Source organism: Muscardinus avellanarius (assembly GCF_963383645.1).
Source record: "Muscardinus avellanarius genome assembly, chromosome: 3".
Classification (NCBI taxonomy): Eukaryota; Metazoa; Chordata; class Mammalia; order Rodentia; family Gliridae; genus Muscardinus; species Muscardinus avellanarius.
This window is the reverse complement of record NC_137788.1, coordinates 43,408,373-43,425,084: the sequence shown is the minus strand read 5'-3', so window position 1 is coordinate 43,425,084 and position 16,712 is coordinate 43,408,373. Positions and strand designations below refer to the sequence as shown.

The following is a 16,712-nucleotide window of genomic DNA, read 5'->3' as shown; positions in this document are numbered from 1 at the left end:
CCCCCCTACCCCAACCAGTTTTATTTCTTATTTGGAAACAGGATCTCACTAGGTTGAGAGCCTCACAAAATTGCTGAGGCTGTCCTCAAACCTGAGATCTTCCTGTCTCAGCCTCTCAAGTACTGGGATTACAAGTGTGTGCCACCATGCCCAACTCCCAAATAAACTTGTGCACTCTTTAAAGGAAGACTACTAAGTCCAAACACTTATTAATTGAGTTCTTATAATATCTGGCATTCAATAGAAATTAGTAGACACTAGAAGTATCACATGTGACTTGTAAGCCTAAGAAAAATTAGAAAATAAAAATATATAAATAGCAGAGATAATGGAATTAACAGGTGAAGATTTAAAAACAGGTCTTATAAATATGCTTGGTAATGTAAATGAAATTATTAATACAATGAGGAAAGTAATATAAAATATTGAAAAAAGATGAAAATTATGGAGCTGAACATAGAAAATCCATAATTAAAAATTTACTCATAGGCCAGGCGTGGTGGCGCACGCTTGTAATCCCTGCGCTTGGGAGGCAGAGGCAGGAGGATCGAGGCCAGCCGCGCTGGCTTAAGAGACCCTGTTTCAAAAATACAGAAAATAGGTCTGGGAGTGTAGCCCAGAGGTAGATGGGCTTCCAGGAATCCCAGTACCACCAAAAAAAACACAACAACAACAACAACAACAAAAAAAGAACAAAACAAATTTTTACTCAGATTAAACAGATTATTTGAAGAAGATTAGTGAATTTGAAACAATGTGAACTGAAGTGCACACACCCTGGAGTGAGGGCCTGGAGAGGGAAGGATGGAACCTGAGTAACCTATAAGAAAATATAAAATGGTATACCAGAAGCCAGGTGTGGTGGCACATGTCTTTAATCCCAGTATTTAGGGGGCTGAGACAGGAGGATCACAAGTTCAAAGCCACTCTGAGAAACTTTCTGAGGCTCTCAGCACTTGGTAAGACTGTTTCCAAATAAAAATAAATAAAATGGGCTGGAGGTGTAGATCAAAGGTAGAATTCTAGCACTCCCCCCCCCACAAAAAGAAGTATATATGTATAATCAGAGTCTCCCCCCCAAAAAAGAGGAAAGGGGGAAATTTTAAAGAAAGAATAACCTAGTCTTAGCAAAAATTGATGAAAAATTTATAGATCTAAGAATGTTATTAACACCAAGCAGGTGTAACTTAAGGAAACCACTTCAACATACATCATAATCAAATTGCTGAAAACCAATAGAAGAAGAAAGTAAAAGAAGCTAGAGGTGGGTGGGTGGGGGAGACATATGCCACAAAGGGAAAATCCCAAAGTATTTGAAAATTAACATACTTCTAAATAAACCATAGGTCAAAGAAACCATAGATCAAAGAAGAAATCACAAGGGAAATTAGAAAATTGGACATAACATCATTTGGTGCCAGCATATTGGTATTGAGAGGGAGGCTTCATGAACTTTTTAAGTTCAAATGTTTAATTATAAGAGAATAAAGTTATAACAGCAATGATCGATACTTTAAAAAGTAAGAAAAGTCTGCATTTTCACTTCCAGCTGAAATGGAATAACAGGAATCAAGTTTATTCTTACTGCCCATAGAACTGAGATAGCACCCAAAAGGCTTAGAGGAACATGGCTGGAGATAGGGTCGTTTCCCACCAACTAGACTGGAATTCTTAAGACTTTAATAAACTGTTCAGAAGGATCTTGCTTCAGTACTCGTGAATAATTAACCCTAGACTGTAAATACTGCTCAGATGGTGCAGACTCAAAAACTCTTAAAAGCAAAACTCAAGCCGGGCGTGGTGGCGCACGCTTGTAATCCCCGCGCTTGGGAGGCAGAGACAGGAGGATCATGCAGGTTCGAAGCCAGCCGCGCGAGCTGGCTTAGGAGACCCTGTTTCCAAATAAAAATGTAAAAATAGGTCTGGGAGTGTAGCCCGGAGGTAGAAGGGCTTCCAGGAACCCCAGTACCACCAAAAAAAGAGCAAAACCTAAAAGGATTGAATTGTGTCCAAATGACTTAACTGCATCCCACAACAAATCTCAAGAATACTTAGAGGAATACAAAAATTCAGCATTCCTCTAAAGACAAAATTCAATGTAGAGAGCCAGTAAAAAATTAGGCACTCAAAAATGCAGGAAGACCTGGCTTATACTGCAGTAAATCAATTAAACGAACCCAGAATGGGCCCAAATGTTAGAGTTGGCAAATAATGATATTAGAGTTATTATAATTGTATTGCCTATGTTCAAAAAGAAAGAGGGAAAATTTAAAATAAGTTCTTGGAAATGGAAAAATGACCCACATTGAATATCCCAAGAAGCAGACTGTGTAATGTCTAAAATGACAAGCACACCAAATGCCATCAACAGCAGATCAGACATTGAAGAAGATTAGTGCACTCAAATAATCACATAGAGCCACTCTGGAAGGCAGACAGTTTTTACAACATTGAACATGCACTAGCCACTTATCTCTATGTACTTACCCCAAAATAATGAAAGTATATATTCATCAAAGACATATGCATTATTGTCCATAGTAGCTTTATTTGTAGTGGCCCAAAAGCTGAAATAAATCCAAAATTGTACAACAAAATATTACTTAGTGATGAAATATGAACTATTGTTACATTCAACAATATAGAAGAATCTCAGACAATTTATTTTGAGTGAAAGAAGCCAGATAAAATTAGTACATTTTGTATTCCATTTGTATAAAATTCTAGAAAATTCAGAGTAATCCTTAGTCTAGAAATTGAGTCAGTTCCTAGGGAGGAAATGGGGGAGTGTGGGAGAATTGCTAAGGATCACAATTGAACCTTTTGGGGTGATGGATATATTTATAGCCTTGAGTATGATGAGGGTTTTCATGTTGGACCCATTTGTCAAAACTGATCAAACTGTTCATTTTAAATATATGAATTTTACTTTTTATTTATTTATATATTTGTGGTACTGGGGATGGAACCCAGGGGCATTGTACCTCTGAGCTACACCCCCGGCCCTATTTTTTAGTTAGTTAGTTAGTTAGTTTATTTATTTATTTATTTATTTATTTATTTATTTATTTATTTATTTATTTGCGGGCCTGGGGCTGGAACCCAGAGGCATTTGACCTCTGAGCCACTCCCCCTGCCCAATTTTTTATTCTTTATTTTGAAACAGGGTCTTGCTGAATTGCGGAGGGCCTCACTAAGTAGCTGAGGCTGTCCGCGAACCATGATCCTCAGGTCTCAGCCTCCTGAATGCTGGGATTAACAGTGTGTGCCACCACACCCGGCTTAGTCTTTTTATTTTTGAAATGGGTCTCACTGAGTTGCAAGGATCTCTTTAAGTAGTTGAGGCTGTCCATGAACTGTGATCCTCCAGTTTCAACCTTATGAATGCTGGGATTACAAGCGTGCGCCACCATACCCGGCTTGTGGGTTTTATTTTATGTCTCCCTTACCTTAATAAAGCTGTTAAGAAATTTAAAAAGAAGCAGGGCATGATGGTGCATACTTGTAATCCCAGTACTTGGTAAACTGAGACTAGAGAATCACAGATTCATGGCCAGGCACAGCTACTTAGCGAGGTCTTCTGCAACTTAGTGAGACCCTGTGTCAAAGGCTAAATAAATAAATAAATAAATAAATAAATAAAGGAGGCTGGAGATATAGTTCTGAGGTAGAGTGCCATTGGGTTCAATCTCTAATACTACAAAAACCAAAACCAAAAATCAAACCAAAACAAAACGAAGAAATTTAAAAAGAAGAGCCAGTCAAACCCAAAGTAAGTATAGAAGGAAAACTTATGTAAGAGCAGAAGTCAATTAAGTAGAAAATGGTTAAATAGTAGAGAAAATGTTGGGTATGGTGACATCCACATGTAATCTCAGTACTTGGGAGGCTGAGACAGGAGGAACTCCAGTTTGTGGCCAGTCTCATCAATTTAGTGAGGCCCTTTGCAACTTAGTGAGATCCTGTTTCAAAATAAAAAATAAGGCTGGATGTGGTGGCGCACACTTGTAATCCCAGCATTCAAGAGGCTGACACTGGAGGATTGCAGTTCGTGAATAGCCTCATCTGTTTAGCAAGGCTCTTCGCAACTCAGTGAGACCCTGTTTCAAAAAATAAAAAGATTAAAAAATGGGGAAGGAGATGTAGCTCAGAGGTATAATGCCCCTGGATTATATCTCCAGTACTGCAAATAAAATAAATAAAAAATAGGGCTGGAGGTATAGCTCAGAGACAGAATGTTCCTGGATTCAATTCCCAGTACCACAACAACAACCAAAAAAAAAAAAAAAAAAAAAAAAAAAACCCTTAAAGCTCTTTTTTTTGTCAGATTAATACTTCTCTTGCTGATAGGAATAAGAATAAAAGAGAAAAGACAAGTTATTCATTTTTTGGAATGAAAGAGATACCTACAGACATCATATGTACCATAAGGCAATATTTTATTTTCCTGTGTGTGTGTGTGTGTGTGTGTGTGTGTGTGTGTGTGTGGTACTGGGGATTGAACCCAGGGGCATTCTACCTCTATGATACACCTCCAGCCCTATTTCTTTTATTCTTTATTTTGAAACAGGGTCTCACTAAGTTGCAGAGGGCCTCACTAAGTAGCTGAGGCTGGCTGTGAACCCGTATGCTCCTGTCTCAGCGTCCCAAGTACTGGAAGTATAAGAATGTGCCAAATCGAATCCCAGAGCCTTGATCATGCTAAGCAAGTGCTCTACTACTGAGCTACATTCAGGCTACCCTAAAGCAATATTAAGGAAAACTTAGGATAGTAAAATTTGAAGTTACATGTAACTTTAAAAGGTTAGAAATACTATTTTAAGGGCACATGTTACCTCATTTACAGAAGAAAGTCAAATAGCTGAACAGCTCTACATCAAATATATAAATTAAGAATCAAAACTTTTGTACCAAGGAAGCCCCAATTCAGATGGCTTCCTTGGTGAATCTGGCCTAATATTTAAATAATATTACTTAATCCTTCACAAAATACAGAAAGATATTTCATTGTTCATTTCATAATTCAAAACTGGACAAAAATGTTACTGGAAAAATGTTTCTTTATTCTTTTTTATTTTTATATGGATCATATTGAAAATGACATACAATTAGACAGTGCTTGGTGCCTCTCCCCACTTCTCCTTTCCCCCCTCCCAAAAATGAGTGTCCTGGTTGACCATGCTACACTTAAACTTTTACACATACTTAAATGTAGCTATTTCTTATAACTACAGAGAGGCAGAAATCCTTTACAATAGATTTGCAAATTCAGTAAAATGTAATAAAGTATATACTTCTTGGCCAAGTATGCTTTTTCACAGTTATGTAGTGCTTAAAAGTGCTGTTCTGCTGGGCGTGCTGGCACACGCTTGTAATCCCAGCATTTGGGAGGCTGAGACCAGAGGATCGCGGTTCGCAGACAGCCTCAGCTACTAAGTGAGGCCCTCTGCAACTCAGTGATACCCTGTTTCAAAATAAAGAATAAAAAATTGGGCAGGGGATATAGCTTGGAGGTCAAATGCCTCTGGTTTCATCCCCAGACCCGTAAAAAAAAAAAAAAAAAAGTGCTGTTCTCCATATTAATAATGTGAAAACCATTTGAATAGATGAAGGTAAAAGCATTTGACAATATTCAATACCCATGGCATGTTGAAAAATTAACCTAAACTAGCAACAAAATAGGAAAAGAAAGGAACTTTGTCAACTGATAAAAAACATTGTTCAAGTACATCTAAGTAGTATAATGCTTTACAATGAAAGAGCAAATGCTTTTGTCCTGAGAGCAAGACCAGTGCTAGGTCCACTGACAACATCTTTCAGCAGTTCAGAGAAGACATGCAGATAAGCACATGAAAAAGTGCTCAGGGGCATCACCAGGAAATACAAATTAAATCACAATGAGAAACCACTGTATACCTGTTGGAATGGTTAAAGTTAGACTGAAATTTTTAATTGTTATTAGAGATAGGAAGCAACTAGAACATTGGTTGAACACAAGATTCTACAATTGCTTGGGAAAAGTTTTGCAGCTTTTTATAAAGTTAGATGTGCATGTACAATCTAGCAGTTCTGTTCTTAGATATTAAAAGAACTCAATATATGTTGACAAGAGGGATTACACAGCACACAGTAATGTTCATTGCAGCTTCATTAATAAGAGGGAAAAACAGAAACATCCCAGATGCCATCATCTGGTGGATGGATAAACAGATTGTACTACATCCATATGTTGTTTTGTAATAAATTTTCAAAATTTAGTATCTTTATTTTTTGTGGTACTGGGGATTGAACTCTGAACCTTGCACATGCTAGACAAGTGTTCTACCAATAGCTGTTTTTATTTTGAAGGGTCTTGCTAAGTTACCCAAAAGTTTGCAATCCTCCTGCCTTAGCTTTCCAAGTATCTCGGATTATAGGTATATGCTCCTGTACTTGACAAAATTTAGTGGCTTTAAAAAACAAGTGTTATTGTACTTTATGTAGGTGAGGAAAACAGGACATAAATGGTATCTTATGGGCTGAAATCAGTACATAATCTCAAGGCTTAACTAAGGAAAGTTGCATTTCTGTTTTTAACCACGTACATTCCATTATCTCTTGTTTTTTTAAAAATATAATTTTATTGGTGCATTATAGTCTGATGTCATAATGTAGTTGAGTGACATACATGTACACAGCACTTGGAGAGCTTTCTCCTGGCCCTCTCCCTACTCCCTTCTCTTCCCCATACATGACATTGATATTGGCATTGATATTCTCACATATGGATATAACATCATTGGAAATGTTTTCTTCATTAATTCCCTCTACCCCTTCCCCTAAGACCACCTCCCTTACTCTACTGGGGTCTCTCCTCCCTTATCCAGAGTTCCTCTTGTATTCCAATTACTCCCTAGCTTCTGCATATGAGAGAAAGTATGTGGCCCTTCACAGAAAGTTGTATTTCTAAAATAACTTTCCTTGTGGGCTGTCAAATGAACTGGGGGGCCTCAGAGCAAGATGGAAACCTCAGATTTTTGTAACCTAACTCAGAAAAAGACATCTGTTGCCGGGCGTGGTGGCACACGCTTGTAATCCCTGCGCTTGGGAGGCGGAGACAGGAGGATCACGCAGGTTCGAAGCCAGCCTTGTTGGCTTAAGAGACCCTGTTTCCAAGTAAAAATATAAAAAATAGGTGTCTGGGAGTGTAGCCTGGAGGTAGAAGGTTTTCCAGGAACCCCAGTACCACCGAGAGAGAGAGAGAGAGAGAGAGAGAGAGAGAGAGAGAGAGAGAGACAGACAGACAGACAGACAGACAGACAGACAGACACAGACAGACACAGACAGACAGACAGACACAGACAGACAGACAGACAGACATAGACATCTGTTTGCCTCTACTTTATTCTTTAGAAACAGATACCTAGGTACAACCTATCCTCAAGGGATGAGATTACAGAGGGCATTGATACCAGGAGGTGAGGATAATACAAGCCATTTCAAAAGCTGTCTGCTATTCTATGAAGTAGAGTATTTCTCAGTAATGAAAAGGAACTATATTTTTGCATACATAGCAAATGGATGAACAACATATTGGACACAAAAGAAAACAGACAAACAGTCTTTAGGATAAGAAAGGATCAGTGGTTGGGTAGATGGAAGGCTTTATTTCAAAGGGATATGAACAGCCTTTTTGTGATACAGGATAACAATCTGGCTTTAAAATGATCTAGAGGTATCGCCAGGAGTGGTGGCGCACGCTTGTAATCCCCGTGCTTGGGAGGCAGAGACGGGAGGATTGCGCAGGTTCGAAGCCAGCCGCGCTGGCTTAAGAGACCCTGTTTCCAAATAAAAATGTATAAAATAGGTCTGGGAGTGTAGCCTCGAGGTAGAAGGGCTTCCAGGAACCCCAGTACCACACACACACAAAAGAAAGGATCTAGATGTGGGTGTGGCAGTGCACACCTGTAATTGCAATACGTGGGAGGCTGATACAGGAGGATCACAGGTTTGTGGCCAGCCTCAGCTACTTAGTGGGGTTCTCTGCAACTTAGGGAAACCCTCCGTGTTTCAAAAAATTATAGGATAAAATAATAGGGCTGGAGGTGTAGCTCAGAGGTAAAATATTCCTAGGTTCAACCATCAGTACCACCACCAGTACCACCACCACCACCACCACCACCACCACCACCACCACCACACACACACACGATTAAATAGGTGCAGTGGTATACACCTATAGCCTGAGCAACTAGAAGACTAAGGCAAAAGGATCACTGGAGCCTGATAGTTCAAGGCCAGCCTCAGTAACAGAGTTCCCCAGTTAAAAAAGAAGAAAGGCAAATATACATTTCTCAAAAGAAGCTGGACAGATGGCCAGCAAATATATGGAAAAGTGTTCACCATCACTAATCTTTAAGGAAATACAAATTAAAACCAAGGTGAGATAACATTTTACCCTAGTCAGGATAATTATAATAAAAAAAGCAAAAAGTGCTGGCAATGCTGATGAGGAAAGGGGAACTTTTAGACAATGTTGGTGCGGGAGTAAATTAGTATTACCACTATAGAAAACAGTACGAAGTTTCTTCCAAAACTAAAACAAGAAGTTCCATATTATGCAACTATTCTACTTCAGAGCATTTATCCATAGGAAATGAAATCAGAATATCAAAGATCGCTGGGCGTGGTAGTGCACGCTTGTAATCCCCATGCTTGGGAAGCGGAGACAGGAGGATCACGCAGGTTGGAAGCCAGCCTTGTTGGCTTAAGAGACCCTGTTTCCAAAAATAAAAAATAGGTCTGGGAGTGTAGCCCAGTGGTAGAAGGGCTTCTAGGAACCCCAGTACCACCATAAATAAATAAATAAATAAATAAATAAATAAATAAATAAATAAAATCAAAGATCCCTATACTCTCATGTATATTGCACCACTGTTTATAATAGCCAAGATATTGAATCAGCAGAGCGTCCATTGGCAGGTGAATGGATAAAGAAAATGTGATATAGACACATGATGGAATATCATCCAGCCCTAAAAAGGATCAAAATCCTATTGTTTGTGTTCAAATGGATAAAAATGGAAGACATTATGTTAAGTGAAATAAAACAGGAACAGAAAGATAAATACAGCATGTTCACAGAGGTAGAAGCTAACAAAGTTGATTTCATAGGAAAAAAGTAGAACAGTGAGAATCTAGTAGAATTGCTAAAGACTTGGAAGGGTGGGTGAAGAGGAGGAGAAAGGAAGGTGGATGACTAGTTTTGTTTTCCATTATTCCATTTATTTATTTATTTATTTATTTATTTATTTATTTATTTATTGTGGTACTGGGGGTGGAACCCAGGGGCTTTCTACCTCCGAGCCACACCCCCCCAGACCTGTTTTATATTGTATTTGGAAACAGTTCTCACTAAGTTGCTGAGAGCCTCACTAAGTAGCTGAGGCTGGCTTCGAACCTGTGTGTTCCTCCTGTTTCAGCCTCCCAAGTGCTGGGATTAACAAGTGTGCGCCACCATGCCCAGCTCTCTTATTTTTTCCCCATAGAACAAAAGGTCATCTGTTTTGTTTTTGGTTTTACATTTTATCCAAGCTTTCTTCAAAGAGTAACTGGGACTTGAAGGAACTCAGTGTGTTTGTACACAGCTATAATCCCCATACTTGAGAGGCTGAGACTGGAGGATGGCAGGTTTGAGGACAGCCCCAGGAACATAGCAGAACTCTTAGCTACCTAGAAAGAGCACGTTTCGCAAACAAACAAACCAATAAAAATGATTGGGATGTAGTTTGAAGGTAGAATGTGCCTCAGTTCCATCCCTAGTATCCAAAGCAGTCAAACAAGCAAGAAATCAAAAAGTATAAGAAGGAGGTGGGAGTGGGTGGGAGGAAAGCACTGGAAGACTTGCAAATGTATACCCCAAGTTCTAGACAACTACATCTCTACCTATATATATTTGGTATAAAAAGTAAGGCTTTTCAGCAACTTAGTGAGATGAGATCCTCAGGAACTTACTGAGACCCTGTTTAAAAAAAGGGGGGGATGCTGGGGGTATGGTTCAAAGGTAGAATGTTCCTGGGTTCAGTACTCAGTATTGAACCAAAAAAAATTTTTTCCCCTCCCTATTTTCATAAACAGAATGATGCCCTGGCAGCCAGCAGTGACATTTTCTAGTGTCAAGGCTGATTAAAGATTGTACTTTCACAAATAAAATGTTGAGCCAGAATTGCTTTTATGATGGATGATTACTATCCAAAATGCCCAAATAGGAATTTTCTTTTGGAAAGTAATGTCACTCTGGCCATGAATGATTGAGTTTGTAGCATTGCTTGCCTCGGCAGCTGTGTTGCCACAGAGCTTGTGTAGCATAAGCTTGTTTTCCTCCTCTTTTCCTTTATCAGCATGGAATTATTTTTCCTCTGTTAATATCTAACATAATCAGATTTTTTTTTTTTTTGGTGGTACTGGGATGAAACCCTATTAACTCTGGGCTATATTTCCTAGACCTATTTTATATTTTACTTGGAAACAGGGTCTCTTAAGCCAGTAAGGCTGGCCTTGAACCTGCGCGATCCCCCTGTCTCCGCCTCCCAAGCACGGGGATTACAAGCATGTGCCACCACGCCCGGCTAACATAATCAGATTTTTTATATTCACGTACTTAGCTAGAAATATAGTAGAATTATGTGTTATTCTAAAATTACAGATGAGCAGCAACCCAGCATAAGCAGATAGGCAAAAGATTTGTACTTTCCAATTCTGTGATCTATTAAAAATAATACAGTACCAGAAATCAGCTGATTGATTTACAAGTAGAGACGATTCCTGAAAAAGAATTTTTAAACAACTGGAAAAACTGTACATCCTCAGTGTTTCTCATCAGCATCTTGTTTATTTATGTTTGTTTTAACATTTCAGGTTTTGGTCTTCACAATAGAGTGCCCTTGCTTGTTTTGGATTGGCTATCCTGTGCAGCCAAAGTCTTCTCTGGCTGTTTGATCCAACTCACTTCTTTTTTTTTCTCCTTTTTAATAATTGTGCTTCTTTCTCTTAAATGCATTTAAATCGTGTAGGTCATACACATTGGCTTTATGTTTTCAATTATTTTAAGGAATGTCATTACCTTTTATCTTTATTCCCTCTGGGTAGATGAGATAGGTAATATTACTCTTATTTTACAATTGCAGAAAGAAAATGGGCAAATTACTTGATTTCTTTCAAATAAAAATTTAACACATTTCATTTTAAACCCTGCCTTCCCAGTACCATAATGCCTCAGGTTTTAAGCTCAACTGCTGCTCCTGCCATATGCTGAGCCCATTGGATACTGTGAGTTGACCAGTTTCTCTGTTCAGACACCCCCAGTCACTGATCTTTTTTAAAAAATAAAGATTAAAAAAAAAACCAACAAAACCTAGGTAATTAACTACTTAACTAGTTGTGGAGTCTTTTTTATCATAATTAATATTGAAGCCCGAGTTCTTCAAAGGTGCAGTAGGTTGTTTGATTAAGGAGATTTGAAATTTGGACTCACTGAATTAAAAAAAAATTATCTGGTAAATGTCATTGACTGTTCACTGTATGCTGGATATTAATGCCAGTCTTAATATGGACAAATGTTGGCTGTGTTATTTTGTTAGTAATATTTGGTTTCTTCTTATTTACACAGGAGAAATTAAACAGATTCTAGAAAATGAACTTCAGATACCTATGTCTAAAATGCTGTTAAAAGGCTGGAAGACCGGAGATGTGGAAGACAGTGTGAGTTTCTTAATTGACTAGAAATGCAAGAAAATTAAGTTATGCAGTTGAATAAATGATATATGAAAATCTGTTTTGGCCGGGCATGGTGGCGCACGCTTGTAATCCCCTTGCTTGGGAGGCAGAGACAGGAGGATCGTGCAGGTTCAAAATCAGCGGCCCTGGCTTAAGAGACCCTGTTTCCAAATAAAAATATAAAAATAGGTCTGGGAGTGAAGCCTGGAGGTAGAAGGGCTTCCAGGAACCCCAGTACCACCAAAAAAACAAACACAACAACAAAAAAAAAACCTGTTTTAATCAACATTACTAATGTCAGAAGTAGATTTGGTAACACAAATTCAGTTTATGTTCTGAACAAACACTGTTAGAAAAGCTCAAGCTTTTCCTTACTAAAGCAGTAGCAGTTTGAAACATGTTAGGCACGTAATTGCAAACTTCATCTGGCAAGTTCTCCCCAAGTAGTCTCCTGAGCACAGTGTCCCTTTTGGAAAGTGCTCACCCTTTCCTCAAACCTCAGAGGGTCAGCGAGCGCCCTGGAGGAATAGTTTACTGTAGAATAAGTCACATACAGTGAACATTTACACAAGTACTAAATACAGATGAAACTTTTAAAGCTTGGAAAATGTAAATGGTAAGAATATTTCTTTGTTTACTTGGATAGTGGCAAGTATATGAAATGAGTTCTATTTTAAGAATTTGCAGAAAACATTGTAATTTTCAGGTAGTGACTACCTTGATGTTTTTCTCTGATTCACCCCATGACTGCTTTGCTATCTCCTGTGATTACAGTGTTTTGGTTAAACTCTCAATAAAATCAAGATGCTGGTGGATAGACAGGTAGGAGAGATATCTCTCTCCTCTCCAGCCCCCTCAGCTGCCCTCTTTCTCTAATAATAATAATTTTCTCTAAAAATCATTATGACTTCATTATCGTTCCTGTGAGAGACTTCAGTCAACCAACATCAACACCCTCCACTACAGATACTTGGATTTAAAAAAGAGAGAAGTACCACAACAACCTTGACTGAAAAACACCACAGCTGGGTGTGGTGGCGCACACTTGTAATCCCAGCATTCAGGAGGCTGAGACAGGAGGATCGTGGTTCGTGGACAGCCTCAGCTACTTAGTGAGGCCCTCTGCAACTCAGTGAGACCCTGTTTCAAAATAAGGAATAAAAAATAGGACAGGGGATGTGGCTCAGAGGTCAAATGCCTTTGGGTTCCATCTCCAGACCTGGGGGAAAAAAACCCCAAAACACCAAAATCAAATAGTTTGCATAGTTGTATTTATTAATTCATTTTATCATTTATTCATGTATTTTATTGGCATATTATAATTATACATCATAATGAGTTTTATTTTTTAATTTAATTTTATTTTTTTGGTGGTACTGGGAATGGAACCCAGAGCTTTCTACCTCCGGGCTATACTCCCAGACCTTTTTTATATTTTATTTGGAAACAGGGTCTCACTAAGTTGCTGAGAACCTCACTATTAGCTGAGCTGGGTTCGAACCTGGGTTCGAACCTGCGCGATCCTCCTGTCTCAGCTTCCCAAGCGCGGGGATTACAAGCGTGCGCCATCACGCCCGGCTCATAATGAGTTTTAAAGTCATACCAAATATGTGTGTGCATCACTTGGTGTGTTTCCCTCTGTATTCCACCCCATCCTTTTTTCTCCCTCCCCATACATGTTAGTGAGGTTGGTAGCGATAACTTCATGTATGGACATAACCTTATTTGAACTGTTCCTTCATCTATTCTGTTTTTCTCCTTCCAGTTTCCCTTCCTCAATCCCCTCCCACTATTCTACTGATTTCTCTCTGCGTTTGAAGTTCCCTTTGTTTCCTATTTTAGTTCTAATTTCCACATATGAGAGAGAACATATAACCCTTGACTTCCTGAGTTTGGCTAATCTCATTTAGCATAATGTTCTCTGGTTCTGTCCATTTTCCTGCAAATGTCATAATTTTTGTTCTCTATGTCTGAGTGAAACTTCATGTGTATGTATACCACATTTTTTTTATCCATCTATTGATGGACACCTAGATTGATTACATAATTTGGCTATTGTGAATTACTCATTCTTTTATTGAGAAACCTCTGGGTGTGAAATAATCTTGCATGGCATTTTCAGTCATTTCTGGAGAGAAAGGCACCCCTGCCTCTAAGATAGTTATCTTGCTAAGTTACCCACACTGGCCTCAAACTTGAAATCTTCTACCCTCCATCTCTCCAGTATGTAGAATTATAGGCACAGGCCACTGTGCCTTGCTAAGGCATTTGTTTTGAAAATGTTGATTAAGCTCTGTATTCTAATACTGAAACATAGCCTTTGGGCTGGGCATGGTCACACATACCTGTAATCCCAGTATTTGGGAGGATGAGATAGGCAGATCATACGTTTGAGGACAGCTTCAGCAACTTAGTGAAACCTTGTTTCAAAATAATTAAAATAGAGCTGAGTGTGTAACTCAGGGGTTCAATCTCCAGTGCCACAAAACAAAACAAAATGATAACACCCTCCCCCCCCCCCCAAAAAAAAGGAAAAATACAGGCTTTCTTACAAGTAATACTTTTTTTTATTTTTTATAGTACTGAGGATGGAACCCCAGGGGCATTCTACCTTTGAGCTATACCCCCAGCCCTAGTTTTTATTCTTTATTTTGAATTAGTGTCTCACTGAGTTGCAAAGGGCCTCACTTAGTATATGAGGCTGTCTGTGAACCATGATCCTCCTATCTCGCTTCCCAAATTTTGGGACTATAAGTATGTACCACCACACCTGGCTTACAAATAATACTTTAAGTTGGGCACAGTGGGGAATGTCTATAATCCTAGCTACTTTGAAGGTTGAAGTAGGGATTGTAACTTGAAGACCATCCCAGGCAACTTGGTAAGATTCTGTCTCAAAATACATATGACTGAGGGTGGGGCCCAATGGTAGAGTGCCCCTGGGTTCAATACCCAGTACCATTGAATGAATGAATGAATGAATGAATGAATGAATGATAAAGTTCCTCTTGTTTCTTGCTTAGGTGTCTACCCTTTCCTAGGAGTCCTTGCTTCTATCTGTAGTGTATGAAGTATTGTTAAACATCTATTCCTTGCTTTCTAACCCTTTCAGTGTTATTTGCTTTGATTCAACCAGGGCTAATTGCATTATATCTTTTTCCTTGTTTATGCCAATCGTTGCAAGGAGTCTCAGATTCCCAGGCCACTCCTAATTCAAATTCTTATAGTCTCTGTACACCTCATACCTATCTCTGTCCTTTTTCCTCAATGATACCTTAAACCTTTTTGCTATGCCATGCGGAACTAATTCATTATTATCTGTTCTTTCTCTTTAAAATTCTTTCAGCTTTGAATTTCATGGCAAAAGATTATGTCATCTAGGGGCTGGGTATATTGATACACCATCAGTGGTATTTCACTTGCCTAGCATATATGAGACCCTGGGTCCAATCCTCAGTATACCCCCCCCCAAAATAAAAAGATTATATCTTTGTAAATAATTTCCCAACACCTCGGGTCCATAACTATCTCCTTTACAAAGATTTTCTTCATTCTTCCTCAGACCCATAGTCAGTCTTCTTTTTTTTTTTTTTTTCTTGGTCCTGGAATTAAACTCAGGAGCAGTCTACCTCCAAGATAAACCATTAGCCCTATTTTATTTTTATTTTGAAACCAGCCCTATTTTATTTTTGCTTTGAAGCAGGGTCTCATTAATTTGTGGATGGCCTTGCTAAATTGCTAAGACTGTCCTTGGACCTGCAATCCTCCTGTCTCAGTCTCCCAAATACAGGAATTACAGGCATGTACCACTGTGTTGGCAGAACCATAGTTTTATCTATTAACAATGACAATTCTTATTTTCAGGTTCCTCATTTTTTGCTGACCATCTCTCATCTTTCTGGATTACCTTGTTAGTATACTAACTTCAACAATCCTTAACCCAACTTATACCTCCAATCCTTTGTTTCTACCATCTTTAAATTATCATTACTCTTTGATGCCGTTTCTTTTAACCTCTTCATAGTTAAATTTTATGATCAGCCATTATAATCACTTTGTTGTATATAGCCTGAACTCTAGGCTCATGGTCCTTGGTTGACAGAAATCCTTACTTTGTTTTAATTCACCTCTATCCTGTGCCTTACAGTAGAGTATGGCTAGAGACAGTCATGCTGATTGCTATATCTTAAAATTCATGAGATGATCTTCATAGAGCTCCTTCAGTATGTCTGCTTGGTTTTTTCACACTTTTCTACATGATTAATTAATTAATTAATTTATTTATTATTTTTTTGTGGTAGTGGGGATGCAACTCAGGGGCATTCTACGGATAAGCTACACTTTCAGCCCTATTTTTTAATTCTTTATTTGGAAACAGAGTTTCACTGAGTTGCAAAGGGCCTCACTAAGTAGCTGAGGCTGTGCGGAAACCCAGATCCCTCTGTCTCAGCCTCTGAAATGCTGAGATTATAAGTGTGCACCTCCATGCCCAATTTCTACATGATTATTTTAAACTTATCTCCTCATACCTTCAAAACCCCTTCCCTCCATCCTCACTCTTAGCTTCTGACTTCATTTTTTCTGTTTTGTTTCCCTGACAAAGGCAATTGCAAGAGTTTCTACAAGCTCCCAACATGGTCTCTGTTTTCTTGCCTGAATCTTACCACACACTCTGCTGTCACTATGGTTACTCTAGTTCCTATTTAAAACCAAACCTTTATTTTTGGCTTAGATTACATTCTGTATCCACTCTGCCTATTCAGGGACTCCACTCTAATCCTTCTCTGTCAGTTGCCATCAGTATTTACTCTAGTAGATAGTTACCATTAACATTTAAAAATTATATATTTTTTTCCATGAGGGAGAGTGGTTTTTGGTTCCCACCCCACTTCCAGCAATGACTCTACAGTCCATTTAATAACAAACCTTCCTCTGAAGAATTATTTTTGTCATTTCCA

At 38.6% G+C, this 16,712-nt stretch overlaps 1 protein-coding gene across 2 annotated transcripts in view; it reads left to right on the top strand.

The window, feature by feature from the left end:
• FAF1 (Fas associated factor 1) overlaps positions 1-16,712 on the top strand; it is a gene marked incomplete at both ends in the record, with an annotated part of 358,834 nt that overhangs the window by 99,021 nt on the left and 243,101 nt on the right. For both annotated transcript variants that reach the window (XM_080690990.1, XM_080690989.1), the window contains one exon: positions 11,648-11,739. In XM_080690990.1, the coding sequence (XP_080547116.1) occupies positions 11,648-11,739 (92 nt within the window). The remainder of the gene's footprint in view (positions 1-11,647; positions 11,740-16,712) is intronic.